Genomic DNA, 20,370 nt, shown 5'->3' with positions numbered 1-20,370 from the left:
TCAGGCTGGTTTGGATTTGCAAAATAGCCAGCTCAGTTGGATCTTGGGAGTTTTTCTTGAACCACCAAAGTTCAAAAGTTGGGTTGGGGAATAAAGTGTGGTTAAAAAGATGCTAGTTCTTGTTCTGAATCCACTCCAAAGATTGTTATCCCAGCACAATATGGATTCATAGGGTTTTGTGCTCGGGACTTTTCATTTTGAAATAATGAAAAGCAAGCATTGTTATTTAGCTTGGATCAAAGGCTGGTCCCTAAGTGGGAGCTTTGGTTTCACCCCCAATATGAAACTGATGGCTTTTAATAATGCCAGCTCACAAAGTTTAGGGTTTATTTAGCTTATCCTCAATATTTCAGCATTATCTCCCTCCCACATTTCAATTAGCTCTGATTAGTCACATATTTTATAATACTACATAATATCACCTTGAGCTAATATAGTTTCTGAAGGTATTATAGGTGTAAAACGTATGTCTGGCAACAGAGTTCACTATCACTCCAGGCTTTAAATAACACACAATGTCTTTGTTCTCTCTCATCAAAATAATATTGCTCTCTTTACATTTCTGAAGTGTTTACTGCACTGAATGACAGCATGCACATCCATTCATTTTCATATTTTATTTGGAAAACTTGGGAGGTAGATTACTTTGAGAGTTGTGACCCAAAGGCTGACTCCTGGTTGAAGATTTAACCTGTCTCTCCCACATAAAAGCCGTCCAGAATGCCAGCCAAAGTCAAATGAAAGATAGGTCCTGCTGTGTTTATTACTCTTAAAACAAGTGCATACATTTCTGAAAATAAAACGCCCCACTCTGTCACGCACGCCCCCCCCCCCACACCTCCTCAGGCTTTCTGTGTGTTTTCACTACCCGTTGGGACATCTGCTCATTGTAGATTTTATACACAGAAATATTTTCTATTTCCAAATAGAAATATTTCCAGGTGGCGCTGTGGTTAAACCACTGTGCCTAGGGCTTGCTGATCAGAAGGTTGGCGGTTCGAATCCCTGTGACGGGGTGAGCTCCCGTTGCTTGGTCCCAGCTCCTGCCAACCTAGCAGTTCGAAAGCACATCAAAATGCAAGTAGATAAATAGGAACCGCTACAGCGGGAAGGTAAACGGCGTTTCCATGTGCTGCTCTGGTTTGCCAGAAGCGGCTTTGTCATGCTGGCCACATGACCTGGAAGCTGTACGCCGGCTCCCCCGGCCAATAATGCGAGATGAGCGCGCAACCCCAGAGTCGGTCACGACTGGACCTAATGGTCAGGGGTCCCTTTACCTTTACCTTTATTTTCTACTAGTAGAATTCAGCCCGTTTAAAAACGGGCGCTAGAACGCTGCTCTCGTGCAGCGCCGGCATGGGACGGGGGGCGGGAGAAGCATGGCATGGCATGGCATGGCTCCGCGCAGCGCTGATCAGCGCCGACCCGGCAGGCCGCCAGATCAAGGAAGCGGCCTGCCGGGTCGGCACCCAGCAGCGCTGCACGAAGCACCGGGGGACTGGTGGCGGGGAAGGCAGGCAGGCAGACAGGCGCTTGCTCTCTTGCCTGCCTGCATTCCCCACCGCCTGTCACACGAAGATCGGCGGCCGCTGCTTGCCGGGGCTTGTCAACCCCGGCAAACAGCGGCCGCCGATCTTCGGCTCTGTCCCCCAATGCGCTACGGCTCGGGGAAGCAGGCAGCTTCCCGGGCTGTTGCCGTCTCCCTGCCTGCTTCCCCAAACCAAAGCGCGTGGGGGACTGAGCCGAATTGCGGCGCGGGGGGGTGCTTTTCGCCGTTTGCCTTCCCCCCAGGGGGAGGCAAACGGCGAAAAACCCCGCCGCGCCGCACTTCAGCTCGGGGACTGGCTTGGCGGTGGGGGGAAGGAGGGGAGGAATTTCTCCCCTTCTTCCCGCCACCGCCAAGCCAGTCCGCAGCGGGGGCTTTTTGCCGTTTGCCCTCCCCCCAGGGGGAGGCAAACGGCGAAAAACCCCGCCGCGCCGCAATTCGGCTCCGGGACTGGCTTGGCGGTGGTGGGTCTTCCCGCCACCGCCAAGCCAGTCCGCAGCGGGGGCTTTTCGCCGTTTGCCTTCCCCCGAGGGGGAGGCAAACAGCGAAAAACCCCGCCGTGCCGCAATTCGGCTCGGGGACTGGCTTGGCGGTGGGGGGAAGACTTCCCGCCACCGCCAAGCCAGTCCGCAGCGGGGGCTTTTGCCGTTTGCCTTCCCCCCAGGGGGAGGCAAACGGTGAAAAGCACCCGCCGCACCGCACTTCGGCTCGGGGACTGGCTTGGCGGTGGGGGGAAGACTTCCCGCCACCGCCAAGCCAGTCCGCAGCGGGGGCTTTTGCCGTTTGCCTTCCCCCCAGGGGGAGGCAAACGGTGAAAAGCACCCGCCGCACCGCACTTCGGCTCGGGGACTGGCTTGGCGGCAGCGGGAAAAAGGGGAGGAATTCCTCCCCTTCTTCCCGCCGCCGCCAAGCCATAGCCGGCTTCCCTCGGCGCCCGCTGCCGCTTCGGCTTCCTCCCTCTGCCTGCTTGCGTTCGCCGAGGAAGCGCCGTCCCATGCCGGCGGTGCGCGGCAAAGCTGCCGGGGGGGAGCACTTCTCTCCCCCGCCGCCTCACCGCGCACCTCCAGCATGAGACTGGGCTTCGGAGCGGGGGTTGGCAGAGCGGCGGTTGGCAGTTGTCTGACCATAGGCAGAGATAGGCAGAGGGGTTGGGGGGGGAGAGCACGCGCGTCCAATCCCTGTGTCCCTGGTTGTCTCTCCGTCCAATCCCTGTGTCCCTGGGGCCCATGTGCAGTAACCCAGGGACACACGGGAAAACGTGGACGCAGGGACACTTGCATTTTATATATATAGATACAGACGGTGTATAATGTATGATCATTTCCCTTTGCCTTGCCTTCATATATAGATAGACAAGATTGATGGAGATATATTAGATCTCTGTTCAGATTCCTATCACACACTCAAAATCCTAGATACTTGCCCAGATTCCTGCCACAAACTCAACTATCTGGTCTCTCTCTACTGCTGTGGTCCAGATCAGAGCTGATTGCAGCATGTTGGCCAAGTCAACAGATTGGGCTGGCCAAGACATCTCCTTTGAGTAAACAGAGAAATGTTCAGCAGAAAGCAGAGAAGCAGACAAGAGGGAAATGAAGAAACCACCCACCAGGCAGGGGAGGAATCCCAGTCATGAGTGCTCTCTGTGGGAGTTGGGCTGAGGTATTTGGGAAGAGACTGTGTCTCATGTGGCATGGAGAGAGAAGGAAACAGCAGCTGGAAGATGGTTAGAACAGTTACTGGGAGGAGAGGAAGGGACATTTGGGGAGGAGATGCATGGGTTTTCATGAGGAGTTCCAAAGGCCAAGCAAACTCTTGGCTTAACGCCACCACTTCAGTCTCTCTGGTATGCTGAAAACTTTCGGCTCTAACATGCATTCTTTCCCCCATTTTTGTTCTGCTTTCTCAGACATTGACGAATGTGAGAGGAATCCTCTGTTGTGCAGAGGTGGTGTTTGCATAAACACTGAAGGAAGCTTCAAATGTGATTGTCCTCCAGGTCATCAGTTCGCTCAGAACATCTCTGCCTGCATAGGTAAGGTGGGGGAGGGGGAATAGCACTTGCATGAAAGTTCACTGCAGTACCCAGATTTTGTTTTTTACATTTTCACACCTTTGTTCCTGCTCTGTGGGAGTGGCATTATACAGCTGGCATTATATCTGCACAGTGCCTGATATCATTGTGCCTCTCAATAGACCCATTATTACTCATACAGAGGAAAAGCTCCTCAAATCAAGGCCCCTTTCTCCATCCCATTCCTGGAAATGGTACAGGGATGAGTTAAGAATGGGACTAGATTTAAGAAAATAGTGATACGGATTCTCTATGGGCATTGCTGTTCAAGCAGCCCACTTGCGTTTATTAAAAATATTATTGTTGTAGTAGTAGTTACTCTTAATAATAATAATAATAATAATAATAATAATAATAATACTTAACATTTGTATGCTGGTTTCAAGTGTTCAAATGTTTCCACTTGTATTACTTGACCATAATCCATTCAGCAACTTGTAATGTAAGTCAGTTTTATTATCCCCCATATGGCAGAAATTCCTGTGCAAAATATTTTGCGGGTTGCAGATCAGCATCAGTGTCCAGTTCTTATCGATTGAATGTGATTTACTGTGTTAGGCTGCAGACTCAGGGCCAATGAGAAAGCACAACAGTGCTGCTTGGCGTGACCTACTGCTCCCCACAAGCCTATCCATAAGATGACATTACATAATTGTAACAGCTGTCTTTCGAAAGCCATTTTTGCACCTCTTTTGGGGGTATGCCCAGAACAGATATCCCTACCATCTCACTGTAGTTGCGTTACGGGTGGAACAGGATTGTAGTCAGAGTGCCTTGGCAAGGGTGACACAAACTACAGCCTGAAACTGCTTGCCTGTCTGCTTCTTTCTGAAGCTCAGCATGGTACATGCCAAGTTTAGGATTGTATCCAATGCTTGTCCTGCTCAGAACAGACCCATTGAAATTAATGAACCTTAGTAATGCCCATTCATTCCAATGAGTCTAGTAGGGCCACCATTGCATACAACCCCTAGAGTTAGCAGAATAATCAAATGCTTTCTGTCACAAGCCATCTACAGAACAGTTTGAGCATTACAACGCATCCCCACCTAGGGTTGTGGATTGTTCCCTGGTCCAGAGTCACTCCTGTATCTGTTAGTTATGTTTTCCTGGTTTGAATGATCATCTCATTGGGAGCAAGATCCTTGCCCATAGGTGCTTTGTTTCTGAAATCTGTTGCAAGGAAGAACTAAACTACATGCTCAGCAGAATTAATGTGCTGCAGCTTTTTCCTCTTTCAGTTCAGCCTGCAAATATAGGATCAAAATACTACTGTTACTACTACTACTACTACTACTACTAATAATAATAATAATAATAATAATAATAATAAAAGGGATCACTGCTCAATGGTAGACCATCTGTTTTGCATGCATAAGGTTCAAAGTTCACTGCCCATCATCTCCAGGTGTGGTTGATAATGTCCCTTGCCTGAAACCATGGACAGTTGCTGCCAGACAGTTTAGACAGTGCTGAGCTTGATGGACGGGTCTGACTTGGTATAAGTCTCCAGTATGTTTGAATCCTTCCCCTATTATTATTTTTAAAAAACAAAACACTCCTCTCATATTAAAGAAACCTACGGTAAGTGTTTGGGCAGAGTCTGGGTCTGAACCCATTCCGTGACAAGCTAACTTTCTTTGAGCGTAGAAACTCGGGCAACCCACCCACGTAACTCTGGGGCTCACTGCTGTTAAAACTGAAATCTTTCATCTCTTCCTTTATGCCCCTGTCTCTAAATGAAAGTTTAGGTGGATTTCCCTCTACCCACCCACCCCCCGTTACAAAATTAATGTTTCGTTGTGATGTTTCAGATGGTAAAGCTTATGTTAGCCAGTGGTGGAACTAGTTAGTGAGGAAGTAAAACCTGGTTTCAGTTGAGCTGGAGGATCCCTCCCACTTGATTACAGATTCTGTGGTGCCCCCAGTGTCAGAGTTGTTTGAAACTCATCTATATTAATTTCCATAGTGCATGTTTAACTTCTGCCCATGTGCGGTGGATCCTTCCATTTAACTGGAAATGCACAAAGGTGACATTCAGGTGAAATGCAGTTAATCTGTTCTTCTTTCCTTTTCACCTTTTTGAGAGTAGATCTCAGGCTGGAGTTTGGCTTAAAATCCCTGGCAGCTTCTTCTATTCTTGGCAGGAATATAGCTTTGCGCAGCCAAAACTCAGCTGCTGGCGCTTGGGCAGATTTCATAACCTAGGGCACAGTGCACAGCCCTTTCTCCTTCAACTTCATATTCTATTTTCACTATTGTTACCAGGTGTTCATATTTGTCCTCAGTGCTACCATCAACATAGAGAGCCAGTGTTGTGTAGTGGTTTTGAGTGTTGGACTAGAACCTGGGAGACCAGGGTTCAAATCCACACTCATCCATGAAGCTCACTGGGTGACCTTGGGCCAGTCACTGCCTCACAGCCTACATCACAGGGCTGCTCTGGGGGATTAAATGAGGAGGGGCAGCACTGTATATGCCACCTTGAGCTTCCTGGAGGAAGAAAGTGGAATACAAGTGGAATAAATTATATGAACTATTCAGCTGGGGTGGTGGTGAGGGGCAGGTAAAAGACAAAGATCGTTCATAGGAACTTAAAATGTCTGTCTTTCTTTTTTCCTTTTCAAATAGACGTTAATGAATGCGACCTGAGTGTAAATCTGTGCAGAAACGGGCATTGTGTCAACCTCATTGGAAAATACCAGTGTGCCTGCAACCCTGGATATCAGTCCACACCTGACAAATTGTTCTGTGTTGGTAAGAGCTTTGTTTTCCTCATGGGTCAGTAGTAGGATGTGTCTTTCTGGAGATAGACAAGTCTCTCCTTACTTGGCAGGGATGCTCCTGAGGGAAATAAGGTTCCTGAAAATGCTGAAGAGCATTGGTTTCTGCTGTGGAGCATGGGATTTGTAACTTCTTCTGCTCCCCAATTAAGTTCAGTATTCGGAGAAAACTGCAAATCCCATGCTCCCAAGCAAGAAACTACCGTATTTTTCTATGTATAAGACGCCCCATGTAAAAGACACCCCCTATTTTGGGGGACTCCAAATTAAGAAAACACCCCTCAGCACTACCCATGTATAAGACTATCCCCAATCTCAAACCTAGTTTTTTGGTTAAAAACCTAGAAAATATTACTGAGCAGCTTCAGAAAGAGGTAGATAGAACTAGAGGGTGGGCCACTTCAATCAATTGTCTTTTTGAATCTTCCTTGAAAAAGAAAACTTGCCCCACCCCAAGATTCATGTGAGTTAGCCCATCATATCTTCAAATGTAAAATAAGGAGCGTGAAGCTGCAAAACACTGCCACCCCCCCTTTCTAGGTTGTAAGCCCCTTGGGGCAGGAAATCTACAGAGATTCAACCTACAATTCAAAGTGTAGAATCAGTCCCTCCCCCTTTATAATTTAAGCCCGACAGTTGGACATTCCACTATTTGATTTTCCTGTCTGAACATATCTCTTCCCCCCCCCCCAAACATATTGGAATGAAAACTTTGGAGTGTCCTAAGATAACACTAATCAGTTTAGTGTCAGCTTAAAAGCACACTGAGAACTTTCAAACTTCCACAACCTCACAGGCATTACTTTTTTTTTATAAAAAAAGTAATAAAAATATTTTGTGCTTTACATTGTTATTTCTTACTTTCTAGATATTAATGAATGCGACATCATGAACGGCGGCTGCGACACGTTCTGTACAAACTCGGAAGGCAGTTATGAATGTAGTTGCAGACCAGGATATGCTCTAATGCCAGACCACAGAACTTGCACTGGTAAAGTCAACTTGTGAACATTTATACTGATAACCACTGCCAAGCTCCTTCTGGATCTTTGGCTGTATCTGTTGCCTTATTCTCACTTTTTGTATGTATTCGCCATTGCCATTTTTTGCAACCCAATCCTTTGCATGTTTACTTGGAGGTTCCATCGAGATCAGTAGTATTTCCACACATTTATGCAATGGATTCCTGCCCTAACTATCAGATTTGGGAGCCACGTGTAGCCACATGCCTTATTTGTCTCTGTTAATGGTTTTAATGGGATGTTTAAATAACTGTTAATGCTGCAGACTTTGTTAAAGTGCTGGTTATTTCAGATCATTGCGCTATTCTTATTATTACCACTTGCCCTTCACCAGCAGGTCGTAGGTGTGTTGCAACAATTAAGAATTAAGAATTAAAAACAGTTAAAGCATACTACATTCACGAGAATAGGGTGACTCCTTATAACACCCGTCTCAGGTGAAGTCAAAGAGGTGCATCTCCAGCATTTGCTGAGAGCTATATAGTGAAGATGCCAGACACATCTCTGTGGGAAGGGAATTCCACAACTTAGGGGCTGCCACAGAGAGTGCCCTTTCCTGGGCCACTCCCACCAACTGAGGCAGGTGGACCAAGATGGCGCCCTCTGCTGATCTTAATTTTGTGTTCTTATTATTCAGTGGGATGCCATGGATGGGCTACGTCCCAAAAAAGGTGGCAGACAAATAATTTCATAAGCAAATGAAAAGAAAAATTGCTGCACCATGCCGCTTTGGAGGTTAGGGAAGTGGAGTGCCAAACCCTACAACAATTTCAAATTAAATAACTCTGCCTTTTGTTTCAGCAAGAAACTTGTTGTATTAGCCACAGGGTGGGTTATCACAATTTAAAATTCAGAACTAAAACGGTTAAAACAAATTACAGTCACAGGAATTATGCAATAAGGGCACAGGCGTATTATTTCGAAGGCCAAAGATTCTGCAGGAAGGATGTGGGTTGGCAATAATCCTCCACACACACAGCTTTCTTATTTTAAAAGGTTATCTGTATTCAGTATTGAAGTACAATTTTCCAACTTCTTGCAGTGGCCTCTTTTCACAGATGTGACAGCATCCACGTATTAGGAACAGGAAACCATGATGCACAAAGATATTATACCAGAATGCTTTAATTTTAAGGTGCCTGCTTCCTTCAGTGGGGAAATGCTTGTTTAAACACAAGTTCTTCTGGCACAAGCACTTATTGAAGATTGGGTTTCTGGCTGTCAAAGAGTCATGGTTCTCTGTGCATTACGTTTCTGTGCCTTAATAAAAGAGAGGCAGTATGGTAGAGGCAAGGCGGAGGGAAAAGGAGAAAAAGGAACATGCCGTCTTTGGAACAGTGGCTAGATGCAGACCAAGAAAACCTGATATGCTTCCTTGCATACCTCGAAGGGTTGCTATGAGAAGAAAAAGAGAAAGGCCATATATAGTGCCCAACACCTCTTGGAGGAATATAAATGCTTCTAATAAATGATGGCATTTATAATACAGCTAGCATTTAATTATTTATTGGTCTGGGGAGGAAGCTTCAACAATCTTTGTACCGCTGTTGAGAAAGCCACTGGTTGCAGCTTAAGGTTTTGTGGAATAGATCCCATTTACTCAGAGGTATCCTAGTTTGACAGTTATGTATACATCAGTACAGAGATGAAAGGCCCCCCCCCCCCCGGCAGTCAGCAGTGTCTGAAGGCCGTAAAGTGCAAGGGGGAAGGAATAGGTGGGGCAGATTTGCATGTACACATAATTTATATGTGGCTTACAAATAAGGTTTTTGGGTTTTTTTATGCCAGTTCAGCTAAGGATGTAGTTCCAAACTGCTGATGAGTGTGATAGCGCCATGTGATTAATAAGAAAAGCAGTAGCCAGCAAGAGATGTCTTCCAGGTTGCATCTCCTTACAAAAGCAACAGTTAGAACAGTATCTGTTTGTTTTGTGTTGGCTGCGCAGAAAATGAATAATGGTCCGAAAACTCTTGGACCCAGTAGTTAAAATGAGTTAAGTTTTCTGCAGCTGCATAATCCCTAACATACACAATGGACTCATCTCCTTGTGAGTTACACCCTTTCTCTCCGAAGAGAGGGAGTTCTCAGCTCAGCTCTTTGTTTTGCAAACATTTCCTTTGAGTAACCAAGCAAAGTTTTGGATCTTAAGCTAGTATGTGGTGTTATTGTCAAGGAAAAAAATCATGAGAACTTATAAAAGTTTGCAATTATAAAACACGGAGGGTTCCCCCCCTAAAAAAAAATAAGTTATACTCAGAGTAGACCCATTAAAATCACACGAATGGCTTTTTAGTGGATCTACTCTGAGTCTGGCTGACATTGGATATGACCCAATAAGTTTAAAGAGCTTGGTAGCTACAAGAAAAGAGAGGAATTTCCAGCATCTTAGATCAGTTTCCTAGTCACTGATAGTAAACAGGGGTATGGCTAAATGCTAAATACTGCAAAGCTTTTTCCAGCAGAGAGAGCAGATGCAACATATTATATTATAATAAAATATTATTCTGCAAAAGAAATCTATATGTGGACTTCCTTAGCTTTAATAGATGTAATGTGGCAATTCTGTACTTTCACCTCTAGAAAGAAGTATCACTTAACTAAGACAGAAAGGATAGATTTGGGTGTCAACTGGTTAAGAATTTGTCACTTTTCCTTACAGATATTGATGAGTGTGAAGACAATCATAACATCTGTGATGGGGGCCAGTGCACCAACATACCTGGAGAATACAGGTGTCTTTGTTATGATGGATTCATGACATCCGATGACATGAAGACTTGTTTAGGCAAGTAAAAAATATGTTACCCTAATCCTGTTTGTAACCTGCCTGTGATGGAAATAAAGGAGATGGTGATTTGTTTGAAATTTGCAAGCAAGCAGCAACTCTTCATCAGCGTTACAAATGTGGATGATAGATTGCAATCAGTTGTTTGCCACCACTTGTCAAGATCGCTTAATGCCATTTGTTTCATTTTCACAACATTTGGAAGATGTCGGCTGCAGATAAAACTTTATAAAACTGCCTTTGAAAGACTCCTGTTTTTCAAAGACGGTGAACACAGACAGTGGTTTTTTAAAAAATAAATAAATAAAGGGAAATGTTTAAATCACACCGTATTTTTTCGTGTATAAGACGGCATTCCCCCCCCCCCCCAAAATTTTTTAAGTTTGAAATTGGGGGTCGTCTTATACATGGGGGCGTCTAATACATGGAAAAAATACGGTATTCTGTTTTCTCTAAGATTATCTGCTGAATAGGGCACACAAACCCCATCCTGACATTCTGAGCAGGCCTTAACTGAACACTTGAGGAGCAAAGAGTAAGTTCATGGTTGCACCACCTCTCCACCCATGCACCTCCGCATTGCTCTGGCCCTCTGCATTTTCCAGGGTGACTGCAGCAGGGGAGCCTCTTATCCTTGTGGATGCTTCCATTTGTGTGGAACTTTGGTTTTCCAGAGTTCCAAAATGTGTGAGAGCTTCTCTTGAGTATAGGAGGCAGCCCTGTTGTACACAGTTGTCTTGGAGCGGTCAGAAGCTGATGATGGCTGGGATGAGGGGCAGAGCTAGCACACTTGCTGTAAGTTTCATGCATGTTATCCCTATCAAGAGTGAAAATCCTTTCTGTGAGCTCCTGGAGCATTTTGATAAAGTGTCTAATGTAAAACAGGCTACGAAATCCTCAGTCGAAGTGCAGATCTTCAGAAGTGAAGCCTTTATAAACAGGGTTCAGATTCCAGTGGAATGATTCCAGACCTTTTAGGATTGAAATTACCCCAAGGAGGGGGAAATGTTCCACACAAGAAGATAGTGGAGAACATTAAGACCTTGGTAGGCGACTACAGCTTTTAATACCAGTGGTGGGGGAACATTCAGAATATAATAAGAAAACATAGGCCTGGTATATTCACTTTTAGAGATTTTGGGCTCATGAAAATGGAAATTACAAACTAGGAGCCAATGGGTGGGTGTGGGAGAAGTAGAAGGGAATGCTCATATTCAAATTAATAGGAACAACCACCAGCGGGTTGAGGTAGATATATCTCTCTGAAGATTTCCAGGGCTTGTTTCTATTCCCATCACAACTCTAAGGAGGAAAACTTCCAGGTTACTTCTTTTGAATTTACCTTCAAGGAGCTAGAAACAAGACTATCCCCAGCTTCCTAAATGGATTAAGACTTTGGGTTGTTTTCAACTCACTTTTACTGAAGGTAGACCCATTGATGTTAATGGGCCTAAGTCAGTCATGGCCATTCATTTCAATGGCTCACCGCGATGTGTGGAAGTCAGTTGAATACTATCTTTTGGCTCCAATCTTTTCACAGCACTGCATGGATCTGTTTCCAAAACCATATCTTTCCCGTGCCAAAGATGTCATAGCTACTTCCTCCCTTTTTGTAATAGTTTATAACAATCCTTGTATCTAGAGTGAAATGTGAGTAGTAGTTTCTTAAGATTTTTACAACTACAACCCCTTCCCCCCTACAGATGTTAATGAATGTGAGCTGAACCCGAACATCTGTCTGAGCGGAAGCTGTGAGAATACAAGAGGCTCCTTTATATGTCACTGTGATATGGGTTACTCTGGCAAGAAAGGAACAACGGGTTGCACAGGTATGTATATGTCTTATGCTTATATGTAAATAGTTCCCCCCCCCATTTTCAACTACAGTGGTACCTCTACTTACGAATTTAATGCGTTCCGAACACACATTTGTAAGTCAGAAAAATTTGTAAGTCGAATCCCATAGGAATGCATTGGGAGAAAAAAATCGCAAGTAGAAGCAACCCTATCTAAAAATTCGTAAGTAGAAAAAAATCCTATCTAAACCGCATCCAAGATGGCGGACGGAGCTCCATTCGTAAGTAGAAACATTCGTAAGTAGAAACATTCGTAAGTAGAGGTACCACTGTATATACAAATATTTGTCTACAGAATAGTTGCCCATTTGTTTGGTAAAGCAGAATGCTATGCCTCTTTCTGGGGCACAAATTTAATATTAGTTGACGTGAGAGAGAAATAATGAGAGATCTTCTGGGCTTTGCTGGCAGGCGCTTAGCTGGTCAGTTACTCAACAAACTGGCCACTTTCATAATACATCAGTGGTTAATTTTATAGCCATGGAGTGATTTGAAAGTTGCCAGTTGTTTTTCGCCATCTGGCACAAGGAGAGTGCTTTGCTTCCCTCATCTTCAAAATAATTGCTAAGAATAAATTTTAAAAGCTCAGTTGATATATCATTGCTTGCTCTAGGGTAGGTTGCACACTTTCTTTTTGTCGTTTTTCTGGTTAATTATTTTTAAAGGAAGGAGAAGGATGGACCTATATTGGTTTTTTTAATTTTTTTTTTAAAAAAACCCACATTCTAAGTTGGGGGTAGCAGTAGGTCCTCATTCTAAAGGCTACTAATTTAAAACGCTTGTGGGCCAGCAAAGGAAGTACGGGTTTTCCATGATCCTTCATCCAGTTACATTTAATTCCTATCAAAATTGTTGAGGTTTGCCTGTGCTCAATGGCATCTCGGATTGCGGATTTTGAGGGTGAGCTCTCAAGTTGCAGATCTCTAAAAGCAGGAAACACTCCTGTATCTGTCCACGTGCCCTGTGTGAATGGGTAGCACACAGGTATGACTCAATTCCTCTGTAGTTAACATGACTAAAGGCGTTCATGGATAAACAGGACCACCATGTGCACACCAGAACTCCTGGGTGCCTTTGGCTTGGAGCCAGTGGGTGATTTTGCAGTGAATAGATTAAGCACCATAAGAAATCCATAAAACCCTTAGCCTATTTTGTAATCCTGGATTTCATATTTTAGCCTGCTGTTCATGTAACATTAAACCGTAGTTAAAATTTAACTATGGATATACAGGGCACGCTCGGGTTGCGAACGTGATCCATGCGGGATGCACGTTCGCAACCCGCAGCATTTGCAACCTGTGTCTGCGTGTCTGCACATGTGCGGGTTGTGATTCAGTGCTTCTGCGCAAAGCGCGATTTAGCACTTCTGCACATGCGTGCGCGTGCGACGAACCTGGAAGTAACCTGTTCCGGTACTTCTGGGTTCGGTGCGGAGCGCAACCCGAAAAGACGTAACCCGCAGCGGACGTAACGTGAGGTATGACTGTATATGAACAAGCAGTCTGTTAGTGCATGCTGCTCAAAAGTCCCTGCTTCACTTTTCCCATACTTTTAAACTGGGATTTAATGTTACATGTGAAGTGGGCCATTGAGTCAGGGCTGTGTTTTGCCTAACTAGGTCACTATGCATACAGATTTAGGAATGTCTCCTGTGTCTGGAAGATGTAACATGAGAACTGACCTTTACTCCAGCAAAATCTTTTATACTAAGTTTTATTCCACCTAAGTTATTGGCAAAGTTCCATGTTTTGAGCAAGACTGGACCAACTAACACAGCATGTAATTCACTGCATCGTGACAAGACCACCAAGGACCACATCAACAGGACCATATTGGATTTGGATTTGGAAAGTCTACACTTTGTGTGCAAACAGCAGACCCTCTTTTCCAAATGTTTTGGTGAATAGTATGTGTTTAAATAGCTTTCTTTCCCTCTCCTTGTGCTTTCAAAGTGACAGCAGTAAGATTCTTGATTTTAAGTGAATTTTATCAAGATATGTCAGCAAAACCAAAACATACATGATTTTCATTTCGTTCACCAGTAAAAAAAGCACCGAAGTTCAAACTTACAAGCTCAGAGACCAGTTGCATTAATAACACAGGATGTTGGTATTTGAGCAGTGGGGTTCCAAATCATAGCTATTGCCTAAAATATAAAGCATATGGTTAATTTAATTTTTTTAAATGCAGGTTTAGAACAAACACTACTCTTGCAGTCTCAGAGTGGGACAAATACATCAGCCAATAAGTCACTTCTGCTAGGAAACTGAAATTAATGTTGTAAAACAGACATCAAAAATATTTGAAAATGATTCTAGGTGAGAGCAGTGTGAGAACATCATGTATCCTTGTTCATTAGTAACAGCTGTCTTCTGCCATGAATAAACATACATGGATGTGGATCTAAGCAAACTGCTTTTTCCCTCTTGGACTAACCTTCCAGCATTCTGTAGATTAGGCACCCCCAAACTGCGGCCCTCCAGATGTTTTGGCCTACAACTCCCATGATCCCTAGCTAACAGGACCAGTGGTCAGGGATGATGGGAATTGTAGTCCAAAACATCTGGAGGGCCGAAGGTTGGGGGTGCCTGCTGTAGATAGATATACAGATTTTTTTAAAGTCCTTTGAGGTTGGTACCACTTCTCGGTATAGATGTGGGAATCCCACATTCGAATCTACCCCACCCTCCGGAGAAAGCTTCATACACAAAAGCCCACTTCATGGGTAAGTAGAGTTTGCAGTGAATGCTGAGATCTATCACACTCTGCTCCTAGTCTCTCGCCAGCAGGAGCAAAAAGCGATGACCTCCAGCTTAGGTGCCATCTGCATTATGCATTGAAAGCAGTACCATACCACTTCAAACAAGCACGAGCAATTCGGCCCTCCAGATGTTTTGGACTACAATTCCCATCATCCCTGACCACTGGTCCTGTTAGCTAGGGATCATGGGAGTTGTAGGCCAAAACATCTGGAGCAGATTGGGGGTGCCTGGTCATGAGAGTTACCAGTAGACCCCTATTGTGCCTTCATAGAGCTGCATTTTATACTTGAAAAGTATAAATAAATAAATAAATAAATAGCAATGAATACAGTGCATGTGTAGCCAGCTGCAATGGAAGGGGGAGCTTGCAGCAGCAGTGTAACGAGATTCAAAGGCGGTGGTCTCAGTTTTGAGAATGTGTCCCCTGAACATTTGTGTATTGTGTTTATCATACGTTTAGCACTCCGGCAGCCAGTGTGAAGTATACTGCACACTCAAATGTGAACACAGTATTTGCAGCTGCCCTTGGAAGAGGAACAGGGGTCCTCCTTTTGTCCCAACTGTCCAAATTCCTTTGTTAAGAATGTCTGTAGCCTATTTTACTGCTCAGACCTGGAGCCAAGTGCTTTGTTTCCTATTCCCAGGCAGGAGACCTTCCCACCCCCACCCCTCCCAGTGACACAGCATTTGGGGACAGCATTAAAAATGTGCGCATTTGGGCTGAACAGCTTGACGATGGAGGATGCATTCTCTTCTTTTTGTTGACATGCCAAAGACACCAACACATATATTTTTTGAGAATTGCAAAAATGTGAATACAACTTTCAAGAGTAGTCTCTTTGTTCATGAGAACAGCCACATAATGTCCTCTGAGTTTTGTTACAGTTGCATCTACATATTTCATCTCTTTAGTCATGACTGATTGTTTCCATTTTAACAAGTAAACATGTTTTCCCCCTTCACCCCCAATCATTTAATTTTGTTTGCAATCCACCCACTGACATGCAGCCCCATTCTGTACAGATGTTAATCTGTTTTCACTTCAGTTCTTAGCAAGAATGTGGGCAGAGTTCATAGAAATATTTGGTTATATGCAAAGATATACATTACCTGTGACAGAAATATGGGTGGGATTCATGCCATCACTTTTAATTATCAGAAAATGAAAGTGAGTTGAGTCAGCTGAGCTACGTGTATATCTTGCTTGAATGAGGAATACAACACAGAAAGTGTTTGGAAGCAGGGAGTCAAAAACAGTACTTTATAAAACCCAGCCCTAATTCCAACTTCCTATACTTCATCAAAGCTTCACATTTCTTGTATTCAGTACATCTGATGCTCAAATCCTCTACTAGCAAATGACAAAACAGTCCTTACAATGCCTGTCACCAAGGAGCTTGCTCCATCTAGAACTCTGCACATGCCCTGAAACTATCATATCTATTTTAGCTTTTCTCTGGGCAATAAGTGCAGTGCCATTGCAAAAGAAATCATAGGAAACAATATTGGTTTAAAGCAAACCTCCTGTCACAGTAGCTTTTGGATGGACCATAACTCATGCAGCCTAATTAGTCATTGGAACCTTTGCAACATATATTGCTAGCATGTTCCTCTATGTGGAACCTTCGGGCTGCAGACCAGTCTTGGCCTACCAGGGGGTCCAGTTTGGCCCTTGAGGTCATTTCCTCCAAGCATGCCCATCAGCTGACAAAACTGACAAGGCAAACAGCACTTTTGAGAGGCAGTTTAATAGCAGTTCCCGTGATCCTTTTTCAGCTGAAACAAGATGAGCAGGAGCTGTCTTAAAATGCCTCTTAAACATTTATTGAAGCATCCCTCTCCCCCGTCATTTAAAGGGGTGGATGCTTCAAACAGCCCTTTTGAGAAGCACTTCAATGTGCCCCCCACAATCCTGTTTCAGCTGAAATAGGACCACTGAAGCTGCCTTAAAGTGCTTCTCAAAAGCTCTGTTTGAAGCCGCTCATGTGCCTATGTGAGCAGGAGAAAAGCCCCTACCCGCATCCTGGCACCTCCCTCCTGCTTGAGAAATGCATTCGCTTGTTTTTAAAGTGCATCTTTTAAAAAATAAACCTGGAGAGAGAGAAACTGCACATCAAGCAACATTTCATCCTAGATTAAGTGGGAAACAGGGTTGATGTGGGGACAAAATGCACAACCTTACAAAGATGCATGTTCTCCCCAGTAGCAATGGGTGGAGCCATGTTGCCTACCTGGCTCCCCAACGATGCATGTTGCCGCATGATGGAGGGGCATAGCGGTGGAGCTTGACGTGGTGAAGGCATAGCAGTGGAGCCAGTCCATTGCTCTTGCCACTGTGCCCACACTGAGGTCCTTGCTACTTCGCCCCTCCTCAGCAGCGACACATGGCACTGGGATGCCAGATGAACAACTCTGCCTGTACAGCCCCACCAGCCGCTACTTTGCCCAAGACCCAGGGCTGGGGAGAAATGGAGATGGAAGTTGCTAACCACTTTCTCTCTTGCTGCATCTGAAGAAGGTAGGGAGCAGCTCTCAGCACATCCACATAGTGGCAGGAATATGACCTACAAGCATAGCTGCCAAGTTCTCCCCTTTTTAAAGGGAAATTCCCTTATGCTGAATAGGCTTCCTCGCGAGAAAAGGGAAAACTTGGCAGCTATGCCTACAAGCCACAGAGCAGGTGAGGACTTGGGATATGGGCCAGTGTATGGTCCCTTTAACTTTAAACAATGCATTAGTTTGCATTATGTACATTGCTTTAATTGATGTCATACACACCATGGCCTGTTTCCACTGTGTACGTTTTATTTATCTGCATGCCTTCCTTCAATACAAATATTCTCAGGGTGGCTCACAACAATATGACTCTTGTACAGAGGCCAAGTTGATAGCTGCTGCTGGGCTTGTGGCAGAGCAGTTTACATTCTGTTTTAGTTCAGTGGGATAGTATATGTTCAGTGTGAGAGCTGGGATGTGGTTGTTTTTCTGTGCCTGCCCTCAAGCGCTGGAGTCTCGGGACTGGTTCACATAGCCTCTTCGTGTGCTGCGGCCCTTTATTACAGCCTTGTTTTTGCTTTTACTTTGCATAGACTTGGATAGAATACAATATTCAAAAAAAATTGGCTTGCCCCATGCTCAACTGTTCGTTGAGAGCAGTGCAGGCTGCCGCAGGCTTTCCTAGATGGAAATTGACTGTGTTTTGTGCTAGCGACAAATCATTCGAGGCAACTTTGCTTCCTATGTGTGTGACGCAAACGGGCCTGGAAAATAAAGCAGAGCCCTCACATCACGTTAATCGACGTTCCTTGCAAAGATAAGAAGACATGCTCTAGTAGGAAGAAGCAGTGGGATGGGCTGAGGATGCAGGGTCAGCCTTGGGCCGGAATGTTTGTTTTTATTGGCCTGCCACAGTTTTACACTCAAAGGGAAACTTTGCAAGGAAACAAGATCAGGAAGTGGGGGGGATAGATAGAGAAAGTGTTTATACAGTCTTGACACCCTGCTCTTACTTTTAGTAAAGTAAATGAATATTTTGCTCTTCCTTTTTAGAGGCTGTGTTGGGTATCTTTAGTCATGCTGAGTAGCAGCCTGCTTCACAGTGGTCCTGCAGGAATCGTAAGAGACTTGATAGGGCAACAGAGCCCAGTCTCTTTGTATTACTGGAAAGCTGAAAGATAATTTTATTTTGGTTTCATAATCGGGACCAAACCAACACAGTTAGAAAACCACTGTGTTAAGGCTCCTCCTTTCCTCTGACTGAAACTAGAGCTGTGCAAACACAGTTCAGGGCACAAAATGATTGCTTTTGAGGGATGCGAAATGCCCACACAACAAACAGTTGTTTTGTCACCCTTCTTCTCCCGCCCTGGCCACTCTTTTGGTGCCTTTTTTTTTAAAGAAAGGAATAATAAGGAGTTGCAGCCAGCTACATCCCACTCAGAGTAGACCCACTGAAATTAGCCATGGCATTTAATTTAAATGGGTCCACTTGCTAGTAGGACTAACAGGCAGGCAGCCTGTTTCTATTCTATGCCAACCTTGCAAGTCAGTTTCATCCAGTTACCAGATTAATGTGTAATATATTTTTTAACCTGTACGAAAATTCATATTCAAATACTGTAAATATTTTGTCTTGAAATATGCATTTAAATACTTATTTTTTCTCATTGTACACATTTCTATCCCAAAATGTGCATTTCAGCATTTTGGGGTATATTTTTTGAGCCAATAACTTACGTTGCAAACTTCAGAAAAGTACAAAATCTGAGAAATGAATGCATTTGGATCTGCATGTTAGCCTGGGAAGTGTGGATCATCTTACCTGGCATTAGAAGTCACAGAAATCAAATTTGTGAAGGACCTCTCACTGTCTTCTGTATTGCAGTCATCTGGTAGTACGAAAGCTGGCTTTAAAATGAAGCTATAAGGAAGGCATGTAAGCAATCAAAATCAGATTCAATCATCTATGCATAATTAAACAATACAATGCAATGCCAAGGTGGTGCTCTCTGAAGAATCTTTCCACCTGTTGGAAATAAGGTGGCGCTGTGGTCTAAAACCACTGAGCCTCTTGGGCTTGCTGATTGGACGGTCGGCGGTTCAAATCCCTGTGATAGGGTGAGCTCCCGTTGCTCGGTCCCAGCTCCTAGCAGTTCGAAAGCATGTCAAAGTGCAAGTAGATAAATAGGCGGGAAGGTAAACGGCGTTTCCTTGCACTGCCCTGGTTTCGCCAGAAGCAGCTTAGTCATGCTGGCCACATGACCCGGAAAAACTGTCTGCGGACAAATGTCTGCTCCCTCGGCCAGTAAAGCGAGATGAGCGCTGCAACCCCAGAGTCATTCGCGACTGGACTTAACTGTCAGGGGTCCTTTACCTTTTGAATACTGTACTCAAAGATTTGCCAGCTGCTTATCAGAAAATAAAGCAGTTAAGGGGGGAAAGTGTTTGCCCGAAGAATTTTGAGAAAATGATTTACATTTGGCTGCTTTACATTTTATTGTTTTCCCCTGCAGATATTAACGAGTGTGAAATTGGAGCCCATAATTGTGACCGGAATGCTATCTGTACGAATACAGCTGGAAGTTTCAAATGCAGTTGCAGCCCAGGTTGGCTTGGAGATGGTATCAAGTGTAAAGGTTAGTTAGAGGAACTCTGGTTAGGTGCTGTTGTTTTTAAACTTTGAAATATTTATATGTCAGTGTTGAAAGTAATCATTTGGGCATCCTTTGGCTTCATTTGCTCTGAAAGTGACTTTATAGTTATCAAATCCAACTCTCTGTGCCAGTGCAGAGATCTCATGCAGATGTTTTTCTAACTGCTCCTTAAAAACATGGAGAGAAGGAAAGTTTGCTGCTTTCCTTAGGCCTCTTCTACTGTTGTCCAGATGATTTTGAAATAAGCATTCCCTCTCCACTGCTTCAAATAATCAGCTTAAAATTACATTTGTTTCTCTTCCCGGGAGTATAAACAATTGCTGTCAGTCTTTATTCTGGCATTTTTATAATAATCTGCAAAGTAGTACAGTGTACCTCAGTAGCTATTT

General features: G+C 44.2%; 1 protein-coding gene across 1 annotated transcript in view; it reads left to right on the top strand.

Annotated features, from left to right (window-relative positions):
* The window catches only part of FBN1 (fibrillin 1), a 213,098-nt gene that overhangs the window by 137,801 nt on the left and 54,927 nt on the right, over positions 1-20,370 (top strand). The window contains exons 28-33 of the mRNA XM_035132327.3: positions 3,456-3,581; positions 6,252-6,377; positions 7,272-7,394; positions 10,085-10,210; positions 11,914-12,039; positions 19,841-19,963. Coding sequence (XP_034988218.3) covers positions 3,456-3,581; positions 6,252-6,377; positions 7,272-7,394; positions 10,085-10,210; positions 11,914-12,039; positions 19,841-19,963 — 750 coding nt within the window. The remainder of the gene's footprint in view (positions 1-3,455; positions 3,582-6,251; positions 6,378-7,271; positions 7,395-10,084; positions 10,211-11,913; positions 12,040-19,840; positions 19,964-20,370) is intronic.

Source organism: Zootoca vivipara, chromosome 13 (genome assembly GCF_965207765.1).
Source record: "Zootoca vivipara chromosome 13, rZooViv2.hap1.1, whole genome shotgun sequence".
Taxonomy (NCBI): domain Eukaryota; kingdom Metazoa; phylum Chordata; class Lepidosauria; order Squamata; family Lacertidae; genus Zootoca; species Zootoca vivipara.
This window is presented reverse-complemented; position numbering and strand designations above follow the sequence as displayed.